The 13690-nt window shown below is 42.3% G+C and overlaps 1 protein-coding gene across 1 annotated transcript in view; it reads right to left on the bottom strand.

Moving 5' to 3' along the window:
- Positions 1-11632, bottom strand: part of Cdi (center divider) — a 31775-nt gene extending 20143 nt beyond the window's left edge. Inside the window, exons 1-2 of the mRNA XM_071775244.1 lie at positions 10687-11632; positions 4651-6771 (exon numbers count right to left, since the gene is read on the bottom strand). Of these exons, the coding sequence (XP_071631345.1) occupies positions 4651-5952 (1302 nt within the window). The 5' untranslated portion in view covers positions 5953-6771; positions 10687-11632. The remainder of the gene's footprint in view (positions 1-4650; positions 6772-10686) is intronic.
- Positions 11633-13690: the final 2058 nt, after the last annotated feature.

Here is a 13690-nt window from a genome sequence, read left to right as displayed (position 1 = left end):
TTTGGCAACATTTAGAATGGTGTAACGCGCATTCTACAAATTAATCTGGATAAGAAGTGTTGATATAATATCTGTAAGCTACTCTAACAAGTAAACTTGGCTCGATATTCGGCTGAAAAGACTCAACTGACTTGTTATTCATCGTGATACACGCATTATGATTCGTCGCGATACACGAAGACACGACTACGCATATGGAAGCTCGTCGCGCGGTTTAAAAATAGATCCCCAGCATCTTTCGCTTGATCCTTTCCTCCTATCTTGTTTTAATCCTTCGTGAATTTCACGCTATGAAGAGACTCGCTTCTCAATCTTCTTGTAAGTTGGAATATATTCGAAGCAATAAGTTAATCAAAATAATCAAAATAAATCTGTGCTTGAGAAGCGGAAGCGATTTAAAAATTAGATTATTCGTTATCTATATTGTGGTCGATAAAATAAGTTCAACAAGTGCAGCATTTACTGTCGTTTATCGTTGTTTATCGGCGGCTTATCACCGGCCTTTCTGATGGCGATCGTTATAATGTGCAATTTTTGTCAATGCCAACTTATCACTCATCCTCCTTTTATTGTTCGAATTTTGCAATCGAAGAATTTGCACGAGGAAAGAATAAAAAAAATTGTATCCTCTTCATTAATTATCGATATTGATCTTTAATGTTAAATTAAAATATCCCAAATAAATTTCCATTATCAATACAGTAAACTTTTAACAGATATATTTTATACTCATTTAAAATAGTATACCGTAAATGTTAATGCTAGCTGTCAACGTCTAAATGTGATCATATAAAAGACACGCGATTAATCAAATGTCCGCAACGTTTAAAAGTTTCAAGAATTTCTATCGATCGATGAAAACTAATTCACTTAACCTTCACTCATTTACAACAATTTGTCCGTGAGAACAACAGTGACGATCATCATTACGCGACTCACTCCAAACTCTCCAGTTTCATCATTCTTAGAGCGAGAAATCGCGGAATCTTGCACGAAGCGGCAGCTTAATCGATCAACTTGAACAAGCGAAGATTGAGACGTATAGATATATGTAGGTACTACATTGCTATGCATATCTAATACCTGTAGTTTTGGATAAATAACGGTACTGAATATTCTATTGAGATTCGCATACACGCAGTGCAGTATATTGTATACTTGAATAAACCTTTAAATATGTCGTGTCTCATTTCCCTGAAAGCTTTCCCGAATTCTATTTTCACCGATGTCTTATATTTTATTTACACAGAGAACACACTTGATTCTCTCTTCTATCTCAGGTTTCTCATATCTGTAAATCTATATATAGAAGAAAATTTCCAAGTATAACCCCTTCATTTTCCGCCAATTTCACAAATTCTAATTCTGATTTTGGCGATAATCCTACGTTTAAGCTTGGGATCAAACGAACCGTTCGGACGCGGATTTTGTAAGTAAGTTGGTTCGCGGTTGGTGATTAAAGAGCATGCGACCGCATGCTCGGCTAGAAAATTGATGTACTTGCTCAAAACTCTTGGCACGGCAATTGCGCTATCGTGCCAAGAATGCACGACCTCTGAGCCCCTCTGACCCTAACTCGGCTGCGATTAACTTTCGAAATTTTTCGAAATGTTTCGGTTTTATCATAATTATAATAATTTTCTTTCGAGACTCGTAATTTACCCTTTTTACAAATTTCTCGTTATGTAAAATAGATCTCAACAAAAAACTTATAATCCAGATAAAAAAGAGATATAAAATAAATAAATATATAGTTCTTTTTCTGTACGTTATTTTGATCAACAAAATCATGAAATTTAATAATTTACTTAATTTTTACTTTATTATAAATTAATTATTATTTTGTCTTATTGTAAGATTACTTATTAGGATTTAAATTTCATCATATTTAATAAGTTGATTAAGTATTTAACTGATACGAAATATTTCAAGAAGGTATGTCACTCTTATCAAATTTTGTTTGTTTAGCTTGAAATTATTACATGTCTACCAAAATTTATGCATGTCACTTGACAATATAATAAATCGCGAGCAATTATATCAATAGAATTACATGACAGCCCGTTACTCACCCAATCATTAGTCATCCTTCCGATTAATAATATTAGTCACATTCGAAAGGAGATTGCAAGTAGAATTTGACCTACGGCACAAACGACAGGATCGATTCTGTCCGCGATAACATCGAGAAGCACAAGTTTATTTTTAAACGAGGGTCTCGCTAATGCGCTCAAGCAGAGGTGCGCTATCCAACATCTGGCGGAACAGAAAAATATTATCCTTGCCGGAGGCAACGAAGAAAAGACGAGAGAAAGAGCACGTTGAAATTATTATTCCGCGGAGCTCTCGAAATTGAAGCTCGTAAGAGTGAGGTGGAATCATTTGGTTGTTACAATTAATTTAGTCCGATTTAATGACTCTCGGATAAAAATAAAATAAAAATGCCCAATTTTGTAAAAAAGTCACTCGTGACGGGAAGTGTCCAAAGGGCTGCGTAATCGCGCCAAGTCCGAGGTTTGCGCACCGCTGCGCCGGAGGAATCACCGTAGTCACTACGGAGCGTGCTCAATTTCCTGTTGACCTATTTATAACGCGCCTATCCACGCCGGAGAAGCCGCGGCATACTTCTCAAGGTCCCGGATCGGCTCGGCTGACTTGTGGTGTAGGTAGGTAGGTAGGTAGGCAGTCCAGCGCAGCCGTCACCTCGACGCGACGGGCGCATCTGCCGCAATCGCCGGCAAATGCGCAAAATTGCAGCCTGCACGGAATGAATATCGTGGAACTGGAGCAGCTTTCCGGCCACTTTTACCACTTGCACGCGGTGAAGTTAGATCGATAAAGAGAAGGAGGGACAGAAAGAGAGAGAGAGAGAGAGACGCGTGCATAAATCTCCTCGCGAGACGCAGAATGCGGCGTGTCGCGCGACTCGACAAGCGAATTTCGATCGATTTCCGCAAAATTGCTACACGACTCTATCTCGCATCAACATGCCCGTCTCGTCGATTCATCGTTACGATAATAGCGCGATAGATAAAGCGATATAATTTATTTACGTCCATTTCGTGCTTACGAGACTTCCGCTTGCTAATTCTAATTGCCACTCTCCATAGTTGCGCATCTGTTACTTCTACATTTATATCGTACACCTCGTTCAAGATTTATTTCGAGAATGTAATTTTTTCATGTAATTTTCGTAACTTTCATTTAAGATACATGTAACTGTCTTAAACTCGATAAAAATGTTTTTCAAACGTTTCTTATTTCCGCAACATCCTAAATAAACCAATTGAGAAATCTATTTATTGAAGCAAGTAATTTTTATAGAATCCTGATATCAATCAAGAAAAATGAAGTCAAGGCTGAGACCCTACAAATAATTACGTGCTTCTGCTCGCTGCAAATAAACACAACGATTTACGTAAGCTACTGCGACAGTATTCTTAAGTCGCAACGTCGCTTCTGCGTCCGCAAACGTAAATGTCACTGTATGTACAGTGACCATGAAATTTTATAGAAAAGTGCGTTTTATAGCAAGTGGGCTGCACTTCGTCCAAATAGTCCGGTCCGCTGAAAATATTTTCAGTTGTCAAGAGATCTCGTCGGTTTAACTTGGAACGGTTTAACGTAGAACCGCTATCTTGCCAAATGAAAAATTCCCACCCAAGTGGTTTCCTACTTTTTGTGGCAGCAATTGGTGTAGAATTTCGTAACGCGAAGACAGGTAATAAGTGGATTGTTTTTGTTTTTGTAACTTCTATTTACCCTGAGATTTTGCGCAAAATATTTACCAACACTTTATTTTCTCCTTTCGCTATTTATGCGGTAAAAGTTATATCTTTATCGTGTTAGCTTCGCGGAGTAATATATCGCTCAAATGACTCAGAATCACTGACTCGCGAATGAAAAATACCCTCCTCCGCAGCTTCCACCGTTTCGCGAGTAATCGATAGAGAATTTTATGGCTTAAGAAACCAAGGAAAAGGCGATCTCTCTCCTCTGACAAGTTGTACAGAAAGCGGAGGGGGTTTTAATGCGGCAAACGTTCCCGGAAAACCGCGCCGGGACAAAAAAAAAACCGTTTTCTGATCGCTTGTTACCGACGAGTAACCGCGTGATTACGAGTGGAATTAATTTTACGAAGGCTACGCGTTCGTGCCGGCGGGCAGGCGTATCTAATCTCTCCATCGAGATATTAATCTACAAAGATAGCGCATTCCATACAGCCCGAGAGATACGGGCGAGCGTCCGTTTCGAATTCGCGATTGTTGTTTACGAACAATGGCGCGATAATTAAGAGGGAGCACATTGCCATACGGGAGAAAAACTTTCTAACGAGCCTCCTCTATCGCGATCAAGTATCCCGAAATCTGATAGCGTCCTCGATTGGTGAACGGCATTGATTGATTTTCGTTCTACCATTCAATCAAGTAAAAATCGCTTATTATATTAATTATTTAATTTTAAACAACGTACGTATTATATTCGAGATATTATAATACGTTTTGTACGTGAGATTCATTCGCAGGAACATTTTGTCGATAGCGTATCCAAACTGCGTTTAATATATTTCTTTTGCAAATCGATCCCTAATTCCTCCACCTTCTGGAGACTATCTTATCATAATTATTTCAATAAAATATATCGTCTTACCTTGTAAACCTCCGAGAAGAAGCCCGCGCCGATCTTCTCCATGTAGAAGTCGTCCAGGCGGTTCAGCGAGGCGACGGCGTGCCTGAGCGCCTGACAGGACGCCCCGGTGCGCCTCTTCGAACTCGAGTCCTGAAACGTCTCACCCGAGCACACCGTCAAACCGTGCACCGCACCACTTTCCGCCATCTCCGTAGGCCGCCAAAGAGAATCGCGACACTTCTCCTTGAGATCCTTGTAGTTTCTCGGCGAGGTGGACGACTGCAGTTCCGTGGGAAGATTCTGCGGCAGGCAGGACACGCAGCTCTGCTGCACCTCGTTGCTGACCCTCCTCAACGTCCAGTCTCTGGATAGCGTCGAAGTGGTGAAGTCGCTGTCGCAGGTGTTATCCTCGCAGGACGCGACGGCGGTCGCGGAATCGCCGGCGCCGTCTTTGACGTCGATCATCTTCGGAACCGCCGGCTTCTGATGCGCGTGCAACGACTGCTCGCTCACGACCGGCACATTGGACATCGCGCCATTCGACATCGCGAAGTAATTCGCGCACGTGTCCGTCAGGAGGTCCTCGTTACTGGACCTTTTCCCGCCCGGCAGCGACGTGTGGTGAATCGTTTCGGAAGATCTCGCGGAAGACAATTTGGCAGCGACCGTAGCCGCGGGGGCGTATCCCTGCAAGCACTTGGACTGCTCGTTACACGTCTGATGCGGCTCCTTGCCGCTCGGAGGCTCTCGATTAACGGCAACAATCTTCTTCGCGGTTTTCGCATAGTCTCTCGTACACGACTCGACGTTAAAATTTCTCCCGGTCGACGTAGACTGCGGTCGTCGCGATCTACCAACGCCGGTCTTGGAATAATTCGAGCAATTCTGACCGGGACACTTCTGCATCGCGTTGGCGTGACTCCTGCCAACTTGCGACGAGCCTTCCTTGGGTGAACACTTGGCCGGGGTCTTGGTACAAGCGGATGCGCAGGTCGTCGTCGTTTCGTCAGTCCTGCAGGGCCTAGGCGGCTCGATCGCGACGAAAGTGGCGTCCGTCAAACTGGCGGGCGGCTGCAGGGAGTTGCTGGGAGCCTCGGAGACCACGGTGGGCGAATCGTCGGAATCGTTGTCCTTCATTGGTCGCCAAGGTCTCACCTTGTCGTCGGCGCTCACTGTCAGCGTCTCCTCCACCGAGAAGCACGGCAGACAGGATGCCGTGCCCGTCGTCGCCGGCCTGATGCACGACGACTTGGCTGACGCCTGGCCGCCGTTATTATTAGGCGGACCCGGCGTGTTCGACGGCGGCGGCACTTTCCCGAACATTTTCGCCGTTATTGCGACGAGGCGGTCGCGCAAGCTGACGACGCGAGACGACGACGGTAGCAGCGGCCCTGCGTGCGCCGCATCACAAGCGGCCGGCTCGGTGACGCGCCTCTCGACAGTCGTCACGGCGTCGTTCTGCCGTATCCCCGCGACAAGCGAAGTCTTTGTAAGCTGCCTCAACTACGAATGAACGCGGTAACGATCCCACGAAGCTTTCAAATGCGTTCAGGCGATGACAGCGATAACAAGGCACCTTCGTTTTTTTTTGCAATGTGCAGCTTTGCCTTCGAATGCGATTCGGATTAACGTGAATGTCAACGAATCGCGTTCGCGACTTGGTCAAGGAACATTCTCGGAGCACTCGATATCGTAGTTGTCTCCTTTCTTTCTTCGTATTTCGTGCTTCAAGAGAAATTCAAGGAAGTCGAGGATTCTTCTGCTTCGCCGGTCAAGGGTATTGGAATTCGTAGGAAGACATAGGTATCTCGGAGCAAGACAACGGCAAAAATCGTGTCATATATGTTTCTGGTACAGACGTGGAAGACATTCGTCTTCGACGAACAGATGGGAAGGCAAAAGAAGCGGAGACGAAGACGCAGGTTCGCGATCGACGCTGGTTTGTTTCCTTTTTGGCAGTGGCGTCACGCGTCGAAAATCACAGTCGGTAGGTCATAGACGGAACGTTATCCCCGTAGGGCGGCTCAGGATAACGTCACAGATTCGAAACGAAGCGTAGGAAGAGCGCGGTACCACCGGAACTTGGCACGGTTCTCCCCTCGTCGCCAGCGGACGACTCCTCGTGGGCTGACTCAGATCTTCCTGAAATAAAGTTGCACCCGACAGGTGATCGACGAGTGTCAAAAATTGCGACGAACGTTGATGTAACGGGAAGGACGTACATACGCAGCGTTTGGGAACACACATTCCTGAATGTCTAGAAAATGTTCTTTGCGACGTTACAAGGGTATCTTGTAGACGTCTTCGACTTTTAAGACGCAATTAAGACTTTAGAAAACATCGGTACTTTTAAGATAGTTTTTAAAGCTTTTTATTTTCAAGACTACTTCGTCAAAAGACCACTCTTTAACATTTTTTAGACGCTTAATATGAAATCTTTTCTTTTCTGACTTGTCAGGAAGTCAGAAAGTCACGTAAGCAAAACAAAATCTTCGAATCTTTTTAAACTACTATGCAGGAAAGTTAATTTAATTTAAATAATGGTTTCATAATTATATACGATCGTTTCTCATATGTAATAATAAATAATTTATAACTTCTTGTATTTTTAATTTCGGCATACATAAAAAATAAATTAATAAAATTAGGTCTGTATGATACAAATAATGATACAATAGTTAATTTTTTGTGTGAAAATAATTACTTTAAATTTTAGAATGCTTAAGTCAACGATTGCAATGACAATTTTAACATATGTAATTAAATAAGGACCAAACATCGTCGACCAGGTACGTAAAAAATGCAAAAGTTTTTTACTTCTATCATTAATAACATTAGAGAAACAGTGCGAAGTAAGGGCCATCTATTAGCGCATAATAGCTCTTTGAAACTCGTGTAATACATTCAGAATATTTCATTTAATCACAGTTTTATTTAATGACAAAAAGATTACACTGAGGCAAGATGCCTCAGACCGTGTCTGATCTCCGAAGTGGTAACGGGTTTCCGCAATTTGGAGGCATCGTGACGCAGCACGCGCGCGCGTCTCTAAAAGCTATAAATCACGAATAACTAAAATCGATTTTCCCCTCGTCTAGCAAATAATCACATTTTCACACGTAACGAACATCGCGTAAATTGCCGTCGTAAATTGACATATTTTCTCCGTATTTTTACGGATATATCTCAGACCTGTCGGAGAAATCGCAAGGAACGAGAGAAGCGGGCTATAAGCTGGTTATAATAAACTGTTTTTCATTTATTAAGCAAATTACAGCGCGCATTTTGGAGCGATAACGAGCAGAATATGTCAACTTCTCGTGCGTCAGGAGAGATAAACGTTTTTGTGCCAAAGACGTTTTCAACAAAAAAAAATTGGATTCATGAATTCAAATATTATTGAATCGCACGCAAGAGGCTTGGAGATTTCTAATATCGTTGGAAATCTTGGGATTGTAAACGCAGACCGAATAAAGTGAACAAAATTTCGAAATATATCTGCTGAAATCTCCTTATGTAAATCTCAGCGATCATAAGAACGTAGAAATTGTTTTCTTTTTGCGCCCACACCGGTGACGCCGCAATTGGTTTTTACACATTCGCGTCAGTGATACTCAAGGACGATTTTTCGCACCGGATTAATCGTACTTTAAGAAACCATTATTTAAAATTACTCGTAGTTTTCTAACAATTTAAATAATAAAAAAAAAGCAATTTTAAAAGCATAATTAAACTTTTAAAGAATTCGATAGCGTATTTGATAAATAAGTTTGAATATTTTTTTCGAAAAATGATCTATTGAAGTCAAACTAAACGCTGCAGTTTTCGGTTTTTTTGAACTTAATAACTACGGTGAATGTATTGATCGGTAATCATAAAATATATTACATATCTAGGTTTATTTAAAGTTATCTGGAGAACATTTTCTCATTTCCGTTTCTAGAATACGATTTGCCGCGAATACTCCGCATGTTATATTATACATTGTGCGACTGCAACACACAAATCAGGAAATTTTCCTTTTACCCGACGGCCGAAGTCAATTTCGCACAATGCGCTAGCCTGATAGTCTTAAGTGTTCGATAAGGCCGAATGCGCCACACTTACATGTGACGCGTTTTTACCGCATTGTCACATTGCACGATTACGACACAGTATACATATATGTACGCGAAGTATATCGCCATCCACGTGATGCGTTCGTATCGACTCGCGGCCAATACTCGGCTGAGCAAACGTATACAGGTGTAATCGTTTTAGGACGCGACAAAGGCGACGCAATTTGCGAACGACGTCTGTAAAAGTAGTTCTTCACGATTCGCGAACATTAAGTAGCTTTAATGAGCGACGAAAATAGCGGTTTCGTGGATATTTGCGACGCGTTTTAATCAACAGAAAAAATCACAAACTCTCGTAAAAAAAACCGTATACGCTCGTGGACGCAAATTGTTAATTTTAATTATTATTGAAAAAATTATTGTTGATCATCCTTGTCGCTTACTTCTTTTGTACCTTCGTCGTTACCTCATACGCCGTTGTTATTACGTAGCTTTAATTTCACGCTTGACATTGTACGACGTCGATGTAAATAACTGTGCGACATCGGTATTAATATCGACATTAATTTTGTAACATCTTGTGCTGTATAATAAATCTCGAAACGTGCAACGACCCGCGCGATTATTAATTCAGAATATTATATCGTATCAGCAAAATCTTTGCGGCCAGTTTATACTGCACAACTTTCTGTATTAGTCTAAAACGATTCGTGAAATCTATGGAAATAAATGCGATTTTATTACAGCTTCCGCGATATGATACATTCATAGTGACTGTGATACCGTAACAAATGTAACATAAATGTAAGGAAAATTATGTCACTGTTGCAGCCGACATTTTAATTAATTTCTAGTCATAATTAAATTGTCATTATACACCGGGAGAAGAATGTCAATCTTTTCTCGACGAAAACGCTCAGTCATTCCCGTACAATTAGCGACGGAAGACAATCACGCTCTTATCACGAGGTATAAAGCTTCGGGAATGTTAAACGAGATAACAAAAATCATAATTCTCCAATTAACTTGAAATGGACTCTGAAATATCATTTCAACCCGAGGCCTAGATAGGAAGATGCACTAACGAGTGATGTAGAAAGTTGGAAAGTTACGACGGATGAAGGAAATCAGCGGAAACGTCCAGAGATACGTCAATAACGTTTCCACCGTTTCACGGGGAAGATTAGGACCAGGAATAAGCTCCCGTTTTCGATACGTCGAAACACGCCTAGAGGGGAAAATAGATTAAGGCGTCGCTGTCGCGCAGACTAACGTCCATTTCTACCAATGCTGATCAACTCTAATCTCGATTTAACTTACCTTTCATCTTTTTCTAGTTCTAAGAATTAAAAAAAAAAGATAAAAGGTAAGGTCCTGCGCATTAATAAATATTAAATATCAAGCGAGTCGGAATTAGAAATAATAATTAAACGTAACACATAATGGAAAAGGACAAAATATAGGAATATCCCTACATTTACATATCCTGATATTTTATATTTGTTCTTATTCCTAATATGTGCTCTATTGTGCGCAGGGTCTCAAACCAAGATTAAAGTCAATCTACATTGGTAGAAATGAACATAAGGTGAATAAATCCTTTGTGGCCAGATTTTTTTTGCTTTTGAAAAAAAGAGATAATTACGCAATCGTGAAATGGGACAGACTCTGATCAGATCGTTGAAAAACATGTGAAAATATAAACCGGTATGTGCATGAAAAAAAAAAAAGAAAACGTTAAATCAAAACTTATATGCTCAAATTAACGCGTCATTGTTGGGGTATACGCAACAATCTATAATCTTACAAGAATTTCAACTTTCTTTCTGTTATTCTTGAACTGAAAACGACTTCATCAAGCAAGTTTCTTCGTTTAATCTCATTTCAAGATTTCCGTCGAAACTAAAGATATTTTCAAATCAAGAATCTTTTTTTTTCTATGTGGCTTCCAAATCGCATGACGTTAATAACAGTTTTAGAGGGATCGGCGGGTACTTACGGTGCATCGGGTTTTGGCGGACGTCGTCGTCGTCGCTCGAGGAGACTGTCCGACGAGAGTCTCCCCCGCGCGCGCGCCCGGTATCTCTCTTCGATATTCCGGGATGGAAAGTCTCGGCGACGCTGACAGCTCTCGCGGCCGTCGTCTCGCGTCGCACGCGCGTACACACGCACTCGCGACGCCCGCGAGGACGCTTTTAGACGGCCTTGAACCACGTGAGGAAGAATTCGGGGGCCCGCCTGGCCGCGCGGCCCTACCGGACGACGCTCTTTCCCCTCGCAGACTCACGATTCTCTCGCCTTCCTTCGGACTGCCGGACGAGTCGAAACGTTTTCCTCTCACTCGCGCACGCTGTCACTCGACGTGTTTACCATCACTCGACGGCGAGAGGCGAGCGAAAGAGCGAAGGAGAGAGGAAGAAGGAGAGCCCGCCCGACGCGCCGTTGCGTTCATCGACGCGTCTCGCGAACGGACGGACGATCAGGTAGTAGACGCGGGACGTGGGCAGGGAGGCGAAGGGGAGGAGGGCCGGAAGCGCGCCGTCGCGGATTTTCGGACGGGTCGCTGACACTCTCGACACGGGTCACGCGCCCCGGGTAAACAGACGGAGGAAGAGAGAGAGAGAGAGACGTGAGGCGGGGGAGGGTGGAGGGGTAAAGCACAACACACCGAGGGTGTATACTCGAGGTATGCGGTGTCGCTCGTTTTTAAATCGCCGCCGGTGCGGGAAGGAAAGAGTCACGCGCGAAATCGCGCCGCGCCGAAACGTGTAAGCCTCTCACCGCCGCGATCCGCTCTCTCGCAATACGCGCGCGAGATCTCGTGGGCTCGCGACCCACCGACGGACGCAGCTTCCCGACGCAACGCACAGCTACTCGCGACGGGCATCCGCACACTCACTGACAACGCCAGAGACGGCAGCCATTACGGGAATGAGTCGTCTCGCTCGCGGCGGATGCGCGAACGCCACCGCTCGGCGAGAGCCCGAGTCCGAGCCGTTTCCCTCTCCCACTGCCCGCCGTCGGCGCGACCGCTCGACCCCCCACCACTCGGATTCCGCGATCGATCCGTCGCGTCGATCGGAAGCGCGCCGTTTTCAAATTTTGAATATCCTCAGAAGAGACGCGTGAAAATAGATTTGTACGCGTGGCTTGAAATTTCTAAGGCCGGTATTCAAAGTCGGTTCTTATATTTAAGACCGTCTTAAGTACAATCTTAAGATGTCATTAACCAATCACAAAGCCGTATTAGCATTTTAAGATATTACTTAAGACGGTCTTAAAATAAAAAACGACTATGAATACCGGCCTAAAAATTTTTGCACGTAAAACGAGATAAATATATATTGGGCGTTGAAGAAAGAGAAAGCGAAGATTCTAAATGCAAAAAGTACGAGCAACACGAATGGACAATATATGAACATAAAGGCCTGTTCTTTTTTAGCTGAACTTTTTGCCTCGGTACAGCTTTCCTCTTTTTCTTTTCACGTTAGAGAGAAAAAGAGAAAAGATGAACCGCGCAAAAGGTTCAGCTAAAAAGAACGGGCTTATTGCGTTTTGCGCCTTTCGCTCGAGCCGCGCTAAAATATAAAACATTAAAATGCATTTTAAGGGGAAAAAAGAAGAAGTTTATTTGACAAAATCGGATCTTTGGCTTCCAACGGCTGTATACATATATACATTTCCCTTTCGTGAATTTTACCGCCGACGTCGTGGTCGTTAATTCGTAGATCGTATTCCATATTTCCATTGTATTTCGTCATTTCTATCGGAGCAAATTCAAATCGACGAATTCAAATCGCCTACTTTTCGTGAAGAAGCGCAACCGATGAACTTCACCGATCGTCGCTTACCTAATTGTTCGCTTCACGGAACAACACACACACGGCGTGGGAATCGGGATAGGAGAAACTGTATCACTCTCTCGCGATCTCGAGTATATATTCCGGGATGCGCGTTAAAACTAATTTATGGGAATTTCTATTCCGCCTCACGTGGCAGCCATCAGAAATGGCCTTGTCTTTATCGCGTCGAACTTGTAAAACAAGATGAAAGTGTGAGAATTGCGCGTGTCCTCGTATGCGTATGCCTTTCACTGTCCGTCTTCCGACCAAACTGCGATTAACTTATTATTTATAAATATTATAATATTTATTTTTACCTTAATAATACATAGTATTTTATTAATATAGATAGAATTATTAGAATTACTGTAGTTAAAAGAAAAATTATTGGAAATGCATGGAAAAAATACATATTGCAATAACTTACATAGCTGAAAAAATTTTGCTGTAAGCGATTCTGAGCGAATGAATTAATTAAATCATTGCGTTAATGTATGGATGATAATATTAATTCTTTATAGTTTAAAGTATCTATTAAAAAAATTAGATTGAAAAAAATATATTATATATGAATTATTAAACACCAAGATTAAACTAAGTTCCAATTAATGTAATCGATGATTAACTTGCCGAGGAACATCTACAATATATATTTTATTAGCATGAACAAAATTAACAACGTTTTTGATAAAATTTTGCTAATATAAATAGTCGACGATTAAATTAGTCGACGTTTAATTCTAAATCATCATGAAAAGATAATTCGATGCTTTTTTTACTTAGAAAATGAATTTTTTTAAATTACTAAAATCCAAAACTGGAAATCTCATTAATTTGTTGGAATTTCATATTTTTGTTATTTTGTTCCATGTAAGAAGCTAGTAATTTATTCTAGTAATTTATCGCGATGAAATACCTGCGACCTGCGATTGAATAGCTTCCCTTATTCCCTTGGGGCGCGTTCAGCGGACCAAACTAGACCAAACCTCTCAGTAGCAGTCGAACGTGATTGGCTCTTACTTTTAGAACCAACCAATCAACGCAGAGTGTTGATAAGACGAACTCAACAGTTGTGTTTGCTGAACGCGGCCCGGAAGCCGGAATCCTTCTCGGCAGCGTTCACTCCAGTTCACTCGGTCAGAGAGAAACCTGAGAGAGGCC

This window comes from Temnothorax longispinosus, chromosome 4 (genome assembly GCF_030848805.1).
Source record: "Temnothorax longispinosus isolate EJ_2023e chromosome 4, Tlon_JGU_v1, whole genome shotgun sequence".
Classification (NCBI taxonomy): domain Eukaryota; kingdom Metazoa; phylum Arthropoda; class Insecta; order Hymenoptera; family Formicidae; genus Temnothorax; species Temnothorax longispinosus.
The sequence above is the reverse complement of the archived record's forward strand: the minus strand, read 5'-3'. Positions and strand labels throughout refer to the sequence as shown.